The sequence below is a fragment of the Camelus dromedarius genome, chromosome 3 (assembly GCF_036321535.1).
Source record: "Camelus dromedarius isolate mCamDro1 chromosome 3, mCamDro1.pat, whole genome shotgun sequence".
Taxonomy (NCBI): Eukaryota; Metazoa; Chordata; class Mammalia; order Artiodactyla; family Camelidae; genus Camelus; species Camelus dromedarius.
In genome coordinates, this window is record NC_087438.1 from 3443893 (window position 1) to 3457774 (window position 13882).

Below are 13882 nucleotides of genomic sequence, written 5' to 3' on the forward strand. Positions count from 1 at the left end.
GTATTTGCCTCCTAGGTTCTTGATGACAACTTACTAAGAACCCATACTAAGACAGACCATTTTGAATATGCATTGCCACATTATAATGGTCATACAATCTGAGCTAACAGTCTGGAAACAGGCTGGGCCATAACTTTTATAATCCCCTCGGGGCTCTGCCCCTGGTGGGAGAGGATATGCAGTCATGTGTGTGACTGAGGCTGGAATCTGTGAACGGTCAGACTTGGTGTCCATAGTAACGGATGTTTCTAGGAACTGCCTGGAAGCTTCCATGTGTAGCAGAAGTCGCGTCAAACACCGAGAGTTGGTAGAGATGACCCCCTCCAGGCCCTTCGTTACAAAAGCCGTCATGAGGGCAGATTGATACTGGTGTCTGACGTCTACCTGCTGGAAAACAAGGGAACTTAGTTATGACAAACGTCATACAAAGTTGACTTGTGTCCTCGCAAGTCGTCCCCTAGATGTAGATACCTGACAGGGTCCTGTCATCCCACCGGGGTCTGAGCACAGGGCTGGAAAGTGAGGCGCCAGGTGTGGACGGGGTGTACCGGCCTTGGCCTTGAAGACACAGACGCTGGGTGTGTCCCGGGGTCAGGCCTGTGGATCTCATCAGACAAGCATGTGGTCACCAGCCCCACCCAGACCTGCTGACTCAGAACGCGCTGGGGCATCGGGAGTCGGGGACGTGGGTTTCTCAAGGGATTCTCATGGACAGAAAGTTTTGAGAATCATGGCTGGATGTGATAGGGTGACAGATTCCATAAACATACCCTCAACCTGTCCGCCTCCTTCAGGGAAGTGCGTGAGTTCCTGTGCGTCTGCAGCTGGGAAACCGCAGCTGAGACTCTCACGGCCCTCCCTTGTGGGTTGCCTGGTCCAGGGCAGCAGGGAGGAGACAGAGGAGAACTGACTTCCAATCTCCATCACCTCTAGCGCCGGCATCAGTGACAATGGTGAAATGAAACCGGGCAGGCGCCCGGTACTGAGTTTGCAATGTCCCCCAGGACCCCGGCGAAGGCAGCTCCACGCACGCTGTGGTCCTGGCTCCCCGCTGCCTGCCCGCTCTCAGCTTCACCGCTGGCCTCTGTGTTCCTTGGCGAGGAATCTGACCCTTCAGAGGGCCCTGGAGTCCGGGCTGTGATGCTTGTTAGCTGGCTGTTTCCAAGGGCGCGTGTCTGAGCGACTTCACCGCACTGTGCGCCCGGGAAGCCTCAGGGTGTGGGGGGATCGGCCAGCTGGGAGCCCAGCCCTGGCGGCCGCCCTCATTCAGGCCCCACTTCTGGAATCTCAGGGTTGTGTTTTGTTTTTTAATTGAAATATTGCCGATTTACAATGTTGTGTTGGTGATTCAGTTATACGTATAAACATATATATTCTTTTTCATTATAGATTATTACAAGGTATGGAATGTAGCTCCCTGTGCTGTGCAGTAGGACTCTGTTGTGTATCTATTTTATATACAGTAGTGTGTGTCTGCAAATCCCAAACTCCCAATTTATCCCTCCCCCACTTCCCTCCTGGCCACCACAAGTTTATTTTTTATGTCTGTGAGTCTGTTTCTGTTTTGTAAGTAAGTTCATTCGTGCCATTCTTTTAGCTAGCAGGTTTGTTTTATTTGGTAAATGCTTTCCTGAGGTATAATTTGCATAACAGAACCTCACTGCTTAAAGTGCACGATTCGGTGATATTTTGGTAGAAGCACAGAGTTGGGCAACAATTGCCACAGTCCAGTTCTCCGGTTCCCGTCGCCCCGGCAGTCGGTCCCCACCCCACCCCACCCCAGCCCAGCAGCCAGGACTCCGCTGCCTGCGTCTGCAGCTTGCCGGCCTCTGGACACGCCACAGAAATGGAGTCAATGCGGTGCAGACGGCGTGGGGTCTTGTGCTCCGGCCTCGTCCGCTCCGCGTGCTGTGTCTGGATTCACGCGTGTTCGTGAGCCCTGCACCCCTTTCACTGCTGGGGGTGTTCCGCTGTAAGGACGCGCCGCTGTTTATCTGTTCCCTAGTTGATGGACATTGGGCTGTTAGCACCCCTGTTTCTTTATCTGCAAAAGTGTAGCTGCTGACCCCCGCCTTGCAGCTCTGCTCAGAGATGACCGATGGTTAGACGATATCCAGTTCCTGGGACAGAGGCAGGGCAGGATGGGCAAGCGGTAAGTGAATGCCATCGATATTAATACGATTGACATCTGTTCATCTATTTCTATACCATGTGGCTGCCCTGGAACCCGGCGCTTAAAGGGCACCATTGTGAGAGACTAGATATCACCACCAAGACCAGAGGGGAGCAGAGGCGTCCCCAGCAACACAGTTAAACAGAAAAACAGCTGATTCATGAGCTAAGTGTCAGCTCGATGAGCTCATAACAGAGTTCGCCTGGAGCCAGCAGCCTGCCCCGCCGGAGGGAAGGGTGCCACGGGTTCCCCGCTGGGATGGATCGAGTGTGTGTGGATGATTTCAGCAACGGCTTGTAGGTCCAGGTGACAACACGCAGGGGACCCGTGGCTTCTGATGAGAAACATGTGTGCCCGCCCGCCTGGCGACTGTGGCCCACTCCTCTGCCCTGACCGCCACCCGGCCATGGCTGTCCCTGTGCTGGCTCTGCTGTGACTCTCCCGAGCCACCCTCGGTCTTTTGGGCTTTGTTTCCCACGCTGCACAAAGTCCCGCAGACACTTCACCTCCTCTGCCTGCAGCTTTCCATGCGCCGCCCTCATTCTTCAAAAATATCTCCTGAGATCTTAACATCATCAAAATACTTTTTTTTTTGCCACCTTTGAAGTGTGTACATTTAATCTGCACAGTCAGCCAAGGAAATAGCTGTAGATTTTTCATGTTTGCAAAGACATGTCTTGGGACACATGCGCACACGCACACGCACACACGCATGTGCACACGTAGGCACACACACCCTGACGAGGGGCAGCGTCAGACCTGCAACCAGGGCTGGGGCCTCAGGAGCCACCACTGGCCACTGCATCCCTGCGGTACGTGGCATGGGGTGAGCGTCTGCTCCGCCACCAAGAGCAGCAAGATGGTGAGCAAGTCCGCGCCCCTCACCCTGCGGCTCCAACCTGAACAGTGAGAGAGAGCCAGGCCAGTGGAGCCAGCGGACGCGCGTGCAGGACGCAGGATGAGAGGGCACCGAGGCTCTGAAGCCAAAGGCAGCCTGAGTGCTCCGGGAACCAAGGGGTACCTGGTGGCGCAGACGTGTCCTGAGCCCCAGGGGAGGTGGCGGCAGGAGCAGAGCCTGGACGGAAATCAACACAGGCCGGAGCGTGAGGCTCCTGGGACTGGATTCTCTAATCCAGGGATGCGACCGTGAGGTTGCACATGGTTAGTGATCTGGTTTAGCTTTTTTTTTCCCTCCAACAAAGGAGAAAAAACACTGGAAGGAGGGCAAGCATGGAAGTGGTGGATGGTAAACATAGCCTCAAGGAGAGAAGGGGGAGGTGGGAACAAAGATGAGCCCAGGAGCTTCACGTGTCCCCTCCCTCTGATGGGCTGGAAGAGATTTCCAAGGGTCCGTCCAGTTGGTTTTTTTGATGGAGGTACTGAGGACTGAACCCAGGACTTCATGCGTGCTAAGCATGTGCTCTACCACTGAGCTACACCCTCCCCCAGTTTGTCCAGTTTGAACAAGTCCCTGATGAATTATTAATATTATTAGTTGGTAAATATATCACCTATAGCTGTTTTGCAAAGAACATAACATTGGCTGATGCCTCGTAGGGACATGGGCCCACTGCAGTGGCTGCTTCCTCTGCCTGGCCCACAGCCTTCCCTCTGGCATCCTCACAGCCAGCTCCTCCTCCATTCAGGGCTCTGCTGAAATGCCACCTTCTCAACGAGGCCTACGACCCCTATCTAAAACTGAAACCCCTTTTCTGCATTCCTGGTGTTCTGCTTAATTCTGAGTTACTTTTTTAAATAGAATTTATTTTTAGAGCATTTATAGCAAAACATGGCAAAACTGAGTACAGTTGCCATATGGCCCTGCCCCCACACGTGCCATGCACAGCCTCCTTCATTCTCAACATCCCCCACTAGACGGTACTCATCTCACAGTCGACGAACCTGTACTGACACATCGTAATCACCCAAAGTCCATAGTTTCCACTGTGGTTCACTCTTGGTGGTGTTCATTCTGTGGGTTTGGACAGATGTGCAATGACCTGTATCTACCATTTATAGCATCACATGAAATAGTTTCACTGCCTTAAAAATCCTCCGCGCTCTGCCCGTTCACACCCTCTGCCCCGCTAACCCCTGATAACCACAGTTCGTGGTGTAGCTGGCATCACACAGCACGTAGCCTTTTCAGGTTGGCTTCTTCCACTTAGTAATACGCACGTACGCTTCCTCCCTGTCTTTCCATGGCTGGATAGTTCATTTCTTTTTAGTGCTGAATAATGTTCCATTGCCTGGAGGCACCGCAGTTTATCCATTGACCTGCTGAAGGACATCACGGTTGCTTCCAAGTTTTAGCAATCATGAAGCTGCTATAAACATCCTTGTGCAGGTTTTGGTTTGGATATAAAGTTTTCAACTCTTCTGGATTAAATACCAAAGAGGGCAATTGGTGGATTTTAGAGTTTGCTTAGTTTTGTAATAAGCCTCCAAACTGTCTTCCAAACTGTTTGCACCATTCTGGATCCCCCCCAGCAGTGAGTGAAAATTCATGTTGCCCCACATCTTCACCAGCACTTGGTGGTGTTGGTTTGGTTAGTCTAACAGGGTTGTAGTGGTAGCTCATTGTTTTAGTTTGCGCTTCCCTGATGACATACGATGTGGAACACCTTTCACACAATTATGTACCATCTGGATGTCTTCTCTGAGGGGTGCGCACCTGTTCATGTCTTTGGCTTATTTTTCAATTGAGTTGTTTTCTTATTGTTGAGTGTTAAGAGTTCTTTGAGTATTCTGGATAACAGTATTTGATCAGATGTGTCTATTGCGAATTTTTTTTTCTCAGTTTGTGGCTTGTCTTCCCATTCTCTTGACAGTATATTTCACAGAGCAGAAATTTAAAATTTCAGGGAAGTCCAGCTTATCAATTCCTTCCTTCATGGATTGTGCTTTTGGTATTGTGTCTAAAAAGTCACTGCCAAACCCAAGGCCATCTAGAGCTTCTCCTTTTGTTATCTTCTAGGAGTTTATGGTTTTGCATTTTACGTTTAGTCCTATGATTCATTTTGAGTTAATTTATATGAAAGGTGTAATGTCTGAGTCTAGTTTCATTTTTTCACGTGCGGACTTCCAGTTGTTCCAGCATGGTTAGTTGGGAAGATTGTCTTGCTCCGTCGTATTGCCTTTGCTCCTTTGTCGCAGGTGAGTTGACTATATTTGTGTGCGTCTGTTTCTGGACCCACTATTCTGTTCCACTGGTCTGTTTGTCTGTTCCTTCTCCAGTGGCATACTGTCTTGGTTACTGTAGATTCATAGTAAGTCATGAAATTTGCTAATGTCATTCCTAAGACTTTCTTCTTCTCTTTCAACATTGAATTACCTATTCTGGGTCATTTACATCCCCATATAAACTTTGTAATCAATTTGGTGACATCCACAAAATAATTTGCTGGAATTTTGATTGAGATTGCATTGAATCTGTTGATCACGTTGGGAAGAACTGACACATTGAATTTTAACTTCTTATGATTTACACTTTATTATGCATATTGTTTATTCTCTGTCCCTCCAACCCTATGATGGAATTTAAGCTTCACAAGGGAAGATGTATGTGTCTGTTTTGTTCATTGCTGTATCTGGATTGACAAGAAGAGTGCCCAGCCCATAATTAATGAATATTCTTTGAATGAATGAATGAATGAATGAATGAACAACATACTACACATTTCTTGGATGTGAGGGACTCAATTTCCTCCAGTAAGGGATTAAATTCTTGTCTAAATGTTACACAACTCTGTAAAGAAATCCATTAGAGTGTTTAATCCATGCCGTTTTGATCATGTTAAGCAGCAACAGTATATTCAATGCCTTGACTAGATGACTGTTTGCTTAAGTTTTTGTCTTTGTGTCTTGAAAATGTACAGAGAGATACAGGATCTGAGAATTTAAGTTTGGGCTATTCTTAGTACAGATATTTTGGTGACGAAGGCAGTCTTACTAAGCAATCAGTCTAGGACATCAGGTTCTGAATATTTTAGCTGTCACAATTTGATAAAGATGCTAATGGATGTGATTTATAAGAATGTTCCTAACTGTGTGATATATACTATTTATTATGGACAAATATCATCATAAACTCTCATGAATTTAGCATACTAGTCTTAAGAAGTAAGCTCCCGAAGATTTGTTCCAGAGCAATACAATTTTTTTGACACAGTGGAAATATCTGTACTGTCCAATATGGGAGCAACTAACCACATGTGGCTACTGAGCAACTGAAAGACTAAATTTTTAACTTTATTTGAATTTAATTTATTTAAACTTGAGTTTGGATACTCGTATGTGACTGTGGAGCAATTGGAGAGCTGAATTTTTAATTGCCTTCAATTTTAATTAAAATCAGTGGCCACTGTATTGAACAGCATTTGCCTAGAAGGTTTCCTCTAACAGAGGTTTAAATCCTTGTACTAGATTGGCCTGAAAGATGTCATAAAATTGAAAAGCTAAAAAAAAAAAACCCACAAAATTTACTAATGAAAAATAATACACACTGAAGTGACATTTAATCTCCAAGAGAAGTTTGATCTCCCTTTCTAAATAACTGCCATGTCCCACTAGGTTTTCTGTGTTCTGGACTGTTTTTCATATTCATTGCTTTCTCATGAAGTATGTCTGTTCTGGTCCAAAAAAACAGATCTTGGACTTACTAGACATTTTTCAGTTTAATAAGCACATTCTTTTTCTATTTACTGATTCATTTATTCTGAATTTTTTAAATAACTTCTTTCTGGTTTCTACGTGGTCATTCATTGCATTTAAGAAAAAAAAAAACTTTTGAGTTAATACTTGGTTGCTTTATTTTCTTTATTTTTTTAAGGAAAGCATTCAGGACTTCAAATTTCTCCAAGTGCATCGTGAGCACATCCCACCATTTTTAAAGAGCCAGCTTTTGGTTTCTCCAGTTTTCCTCTACTGATTTCCTGTTTTCTGTTAAATTGACTTATGCTCTAATTCTTATTATTTCTTTTCTTCTGCTTATATTATATTTAATTCAATCTTCTTTTTTTAGTTTCCTACGTTGGAAACGTACCTTACTGATTTTAGATCTTTCTTCTTTTCTAGTATCTGCCTTAGATATTATAGATTACCCTCTTTGCACTTCATTGCAAATTTGGATAAGTTGCGTTCTCATTTTAATTTATGCCAAAATATATTTTAAAATTTCTTTTGAATTTCTTTGACCACGTGTTATTCAGAAATGTGTGGTCTAATCTCCACTTATTTGGGGATTTTCCAGTTATCTTTTTGTTATTGATTTTGAATATAGTTCTCTTGTGTTCTGAGAGCTATTCTTTTAAATTTGTCAAAGTGTGTTTTATGGCCCAGAATGTGGTCTATCTGGATGAATGCTCTGTGCGAGCTTGAGAAATATGTTCCGCTATTGCTGGATGAAGTGGTCTGGAAGTCAGTTATGTCCAGCTGACTGATGGCATTGTTGAGTTTAACTGTGTCCTTAATGATTTTCTGCCTGCTGAATGTGTCCATTTCTGCGAGAGGAGTGATGAAGTCTCCAACTATGATCATGGATTCACCTATTCCTCCTCTCAGATCAGTTTTTGCTTCATGTAGTTTGGCACTCTGTTCTTAGGTACATACGTGTTAAGAATTGCTGTGTCCCCTTAAAGAGCTGACTCTTTTATTTATTTATTATCTAATGGCCTCTTAATTCCTAATAGCTTTCCTTACTTTGACATCTGCTCTGTCTGAAACTAATATAGCTACTCTTGCTTTCTTTTGATTGTGTTATCATGGTATATTTTTGCATCCATTTACTTTTAATTTATATGTGTCTTTATATTTAAAGTGAGTTTCTTGTAGACAGCATATATTTGGGTCATGTTTCCTGACCCATGACAATCTCTGTCTCATAACTGGTGCGTTTAGACCATTAACATTCCAAGTTAATGTGGTTGAAGTAATAGCTACTGTACGTGTTAATGTTTTTCTTGTTGCCCATGTTCATTATTCTTGTTTTTTTTTCTTCTACTCTTTTTCTGCCTTTTGTGGTCTTAATTTAACATTTTATATTATTCTATTTTCTGTCCTTTAGCGTATCAGTTATAGTTTTGTTTTCACTCTTTTTAAAAACTATTTTTAGCCCTAGAGTTTCAGTATACATTTACAACTAACTCAGGTTCACTCTCAATGACCACCATCATTGGTGTCATTCTTCAGGGGTACATGCCAATCATAGCTGTAAAAAAGCAACATGGTGGGCAGCAAGGGTGTGTATATCGGAGCAGTTCAGACTGAATTTTAACCTTAGCTACTCCACTTCCTAGCTCTACAATGGTGGGCAAATTTTTGCATTCAGTGTCCCATTCCTTTAAATGAGAATATTAATTCTCATTTCATATGTCCTTTACTAGGATAAGAATAATAGAGCAAAACACACAGCCACATGGCTGGTACCCGAGACAAAGTAATTATAAAAGTTCTATAAAAGCGAAGTTGTTTTATGTTTCAGAAACATCACTAAGAAGACTAGAATGAGGACAATATTCCCAAAACAAATCACACTCCTGGGGAAATGACAAAGGAATAGCATAAAAATGAAATGAATTGAGACTTGAAGTGCCTGTTTCTCCTAGAGAGTCAGATCGCTTTTCCCTGTGTTGATTGATGGCTGGCTCTCTGGAAAAGGACTCTCGGTGTCACCTGAGACAAGCTTCGAGCCAGTTCAGTGGGGAATCTCTTATCCTGCAGGAGAAGCAGGCTCTGTGGTTGGGCATTTATCTACCTCTTTCTGATACTCATTTGATTTTTTGATTCATGCAACTTTCGTGGACAGCTTTTATAAACAGATACCCATTGATAAGAATCTACCAACTTCCAAGTGTGAGTAACAGCAGATATAATACTGTAAGCATCATACTTTCAAGCTTCAGTATTTTCTTTACTCGTGTTGCCAGAAGCAGGTTTCTCAGCACTGACACGGCACCTACTCTTTCTTCCCTTATAAATGCAGTATGAGTGCTGAGTTTCCCAGTGTCCAATGATTTACAGAACTGGAGATGAGAGAGATGCAGGCGCCTGGAGAGCTCCCCTGCACCGCCTGGGGGACGCTGGCCATTTCTGAAGTCTGGTTAATAATCCACCCAGCCGACCTCCCCTTGATTCCTGTGAGCAGGTGTCTGCCAGACGTTTTATGAGCTTCGGAGTAAATCTTCTTGATTCAGTAAAGAAAACCTTTGATAAGGAGAAGACATTAATCTCCCATGATTTACCTAATCATTTAAATAAGCTTGCAAACTAATAATGCAGCCAGACAATGGAGTCACTTTTTTCTTGCATTTTTCATTTCCTGTTGATTATCAAGGGATAGCAAAATATCAGCCTCCTCCGTTAGGATGGTCTATGTAGTCAATGACATTGGGGATTCTTTAAATATAGAATATTGTACTTCAGACTAAATTATAAAGGAAACAAGCCTAACACTTGACTACTTTGTTAATGAAAATTCAGAATTCCTCCAGCTGCGGCGGGTCATTCTTGCCTGAGGGTCTGATCCTCTGGGCCACCCAGGATGTAGCCTTGAACCCAGGGGAAAGCAGGGGGTGGTTCTGAGTCTGGAACAGCTGTCATAGAACACAAGTGTTTCAGGGGACGAAGCCAGAAAAGGTGAGTGAGGCTGCGGGCCAGAAGCAAGGATGTGTGTGGGGCGATGGTGGTGCTGGGGCACACCAGAACGCAGGCTTCAGAGGGATCTCATTCTGCACTGTGAAAAACCCCCCAGAAATGCCTGCATTATCAGAAGAGAACCAGAGGTCATCGGGGTGAAGGATGGTAGTTGACACTCTTGGTGTCATTCATGCAGCAGATCTCGTCGGTCGTTTTCTGTAGGTTATGTATTTAAAATATGTATTATTGTTAAATTTTACAAACTCGTGGCAAGGGGCGGTCTTTATATCCGCCTCCTCGGTGATATAACAGCACAGAAGGATGAGGAAATCATCCAAAGCCCCAAAGATGATAACGCTGGAATCGATGGTAAAAGCGGGGTGTCTGACTCATCTCTTCTCTGGGGGTCCCCCGGGCTCGCACTGAATGCTCAACCTCACCTTCCTCTGGAGAACTTAGTGAAGCTGGCCATCTTTTAAGGGTTATTTGAAAAGCAAGGAATTGCTTGCATATCAGAAAAGGTTTTTTTTAAGCAAAAAATGATTTTTTTTTAGTTTAACATTCTAACTAGTTACCACTAATAGTGTGCAGAACCTCCCTGGGTGGCGTTATCACACAAGGCTGAACACATCCTGCTTTAGCGATTATTTAATTCCATACTTGGCTCTTCCTTGATAGAACTGCAGACTTTAAAGTATTAGCTATCCTAGTTTAGTTCATAGAATTCTAGACCAAAAAGTTTCCCGGGTCATCCATGGTCATCCACTGCATGACAGCCCCCCCACCATCTCCTCCTCCTCCTCCACCTCAATCCAGGACATGAATTCCAAGTATTCTCCCTTTCCACTGCAAGCTGGCATCTGGACCCCAGGAGGTCTACCCCCTGTGGTGCTGATGGCTTCATTGATAACGTACTGAGGTGACCTCTCTTCCCTCCTCTCCTTCAGCAGGAACACGATGGCCAGTGCTCAATCTCTGAACACATGATAAGCCTGGGCTCCCGTTCCTTTTATCTCTCCACCCCAACCCGCGCCCCCCGCCGTCCCTGAGAGTCATGCTGGCCCTTTCCCAAGATCTGAGAAATGCCTACCCACGCCTGTCACACTACTCTGCACGCATTCTCAGACTTCCGCAGGACCGCTCAGCCCACCACAGAGTCTCCTTTGACGGGCAGTGAGGGGCATGAAGCGCCCCCGAAGGAGAATCAGACTTGGGCTCCTGAATCAGAGGCACACTTAGGACAGGTGCCCAAGCTTCAGAGTCTTTGAGTGCTTAATAAGTGTCTAATCAGTGTGCCAAATGATCGAAAGCCTTGAAAAAAATCAGCACACTTAAAACATTGTATTGAAGAGTTCTCAGTGATACTTGGATAGTTTTATGAGTGATTACTTGCATTCAAAAATTAAAAAGTTACTTTAAAACACTTATAAGAATTTTAAATTTCACCTGTAATCCCACGATCCAGCAATGCCATTCGTATTTTTTAAAGCAAGGACGCACACAGATTTTACAAACTTGAGTCATGCCTAAAGATGTAAAGATGAAGGTGGAATCCCCCTCCTGCATCCCTGCTCCTCAATTTTCTCTCCCTGAACATAACCACTGTTAGCGGGTTTCTCATCAGCCCTTCCAGGAAAGACCTTTCAGTGTAGAGGCACCCTTTTAAAAGCAAACACATGGGGGATCACACTAGACACTTTATTAAACACTTTAAAACCTAACAACTTCTGGGAACCCTACAGTCTAAGCCTTATACTTACAGGTTTTGAAGGTATTCTGATTTTGTTTAAATCCTTACACTTTTCAGGTGATCTTGAAACTGTTAATCACCCTCCCTCTCCTTTTCCTCATCCATTAAAGGAGGCGCGTAATGATACCCACCTCACAGAACTGCTGTGAATGATAAATAAGGTGTAACATAGAAAATGCTGACCACAGTCTTAGGAACTCACACAAAAAAAGTTTTATTATGATTATCATTAGTACCTAATTAGCTGACCTTTTTTAAATGGTTATGTAACACTCCACATATATAAATACAACTTTAGAAAATTACCCTGAATTAATTGGTACACATTTAAATTATTTCTTGTTTTTCTTATTTTTTGTTTTGCCTGAATTTTATACGATTACACACAATGATTCAATATACATTCACAAATATTTATCAATATTGAGGAATTGCACGTTTTAAAAGTACCCATCACCCTAAAAGGTAAAAATTAGTCTCTTCATTCGTATTCCTTTAAGATATTTTTATCATTGTTGAACATTCATTGTCTGTTATGCAGTACAGACATTTTTCGTGTTTTTATAAAGTCAGTTCTTTCCTATTTACCAAATGTCTTGCCAAGAAAGCCCTCCCTGATTCCCAAAGAAATTCTTTGGTGCCTTCTTCCGGATTAATTTCATTAAGTTGCACTTTTATAGAAAGTGTCACATTATGTTCAAATTTGAATAGTGTTGCAAGTTACTATGTGAGGATTATAATTTTATCTCTTTATTTGGGACTGTCCCCCACCAAAGCACACCCATCTTCACACCTAGGGTTTGGGTGTGCGCTTTCTCCTCTGTTATTTGGTTTAAAGTACCGACCTCAGCATGCTGCGCGCGCTCTCTGTTCTGGAGACAAGGATGCTGATGGAAGGGGCTCGGGGATGCTGGATTCTCAGCCCCACGGCTGCCCTTACAGCGTGCGCTGCTGCTGGGGGAAACAGCATGTTTGTGAGCAAGTAATACAACAATGATGCGCATTTATCTCCTCCCTCTCTCTCTTTGCAGTCAGGCATGATAAGAACTCAGGAGGCAGATTACTTCTTGAAGCCGCTGCCTGCGCACCTGGCCGGGAGACTGCACGCCGCGGCCGGGGGTGCGCCCGCCTCGCACATACTGTACAAGCGATCCACGGAGCCGCGGGCGCGGGGGGCCCCCCAGGCCGTGAGGATGGAGAAGCGGTGGGAGCTGGAAAACCGCCGCCCCTTCCATGGCGAGGACCAGCCCCTGAGCCACGGCTTCCGCCTCGGGCACCCCCAGAAGCAGCATTTCTGTGGGAGACGCAAGAAATGTATGTAAGGGCGATTCTTTCTGTGCACTTAACAATTCGGGCATTCACGTAAGCCGGTAGAGTGTCTCATTTTCTTCAAAGTAGCCTGCCCTCCCGCTGAAATGTACTGACTGCCTTTGCTAAACGTGAGCGATGATTCCAGAGACATCTCGTCCATCACCTGCACGTTGCATAAAACGTCTCTCCATGGCAGATGGGTAGATGACAATAGATTTTTTTTTAAGAGCTGTTCCCTGCAAATTAAATGACACAGTGCCTGGAAGTGCAAAATCCTCCAGATGTCTTCAAAAGAACCCTGGCACGTCTACCCAGTAATTCTATATTTTTGAGGTCTAGATTTATGAAAGCCCACATGCTTTTCCTGGTGAGGTGGTTATCCCCGTGCAGGTTTACACACTTCACTCCACCACCTCAGAAGACAGAGCACCCGTGACATAATTCACCTGCAGTTTATCACCAAGGCTATATTGAAGTCTATTTTGTTTTGCCATGAACATTTAGAAAGTGATGTGATATTTATGTTTTCGGTAAGAACCTGTCACAAACTCAGGAATAGGAGTTCAGTATTTTCTAGACTTTTCCTCACTTCCTTCAGCTTTCTCTGTAAGCATTGCTTTATTTGGTAAAACTTTCGCAAGGAGCCTCTGGGAAGCCCATGTTCCCCCAGCCCCATCTTTCTCTGCTGCTTGGTGTTGGCTGCTGGGCCCAGCACCCTAACATAGGGGTAGGTACATGCGGGGCCCGTAAATGCTGCGGAGCAGAGAGAATGGCCCGGAATCACTTGGCATCAGCGACAAAAGAGTAAGTTCCGTTGAATTGTCAGCACCTGTGTGTCATCTAAACTCATATCGTCCAATAAAGAAGAGTCTCAGGCTACATTCAAACGGACTTGGAAAAGCTCCACCCAAGTTGGCCAATAATGAGCTGGGTCTTAGGGGCGGCAGCAGGAAGCACCGTGTTGAGCGCAAGGAGAGGGACAGGAGGCTGAGAAGGTCAGGGAGACAGGCTGA

General features: G+C 44.6%; 1 protein-coding gene across 3 annotated transcripts in view; it reads left to right on the plus strand.

Moving 5' to 3' along the window:
- The window catches only part of ADAMTS16 (ADAM metallopeptidase with thrombospondin type 1 motif 16), a 153621-nt gene that overhangs the window by 24999 nt on the left and 114740 nt on the right, over window positions 1-13882 (plus strand). For all 3 annotated transcript variants that reach the window (XM_064479296.1, XM_031442923.2, XM_064479300.1), the window contains one exon: window positions 12590-12872. In XM_064479296.1, the coding sequence (XP_064335366.1) occupies window positions 12590-12872 (283 nt within the window). The remainder of the gene's footprint in view (window positions 1-12589; window positions 12873-13882) is intronic.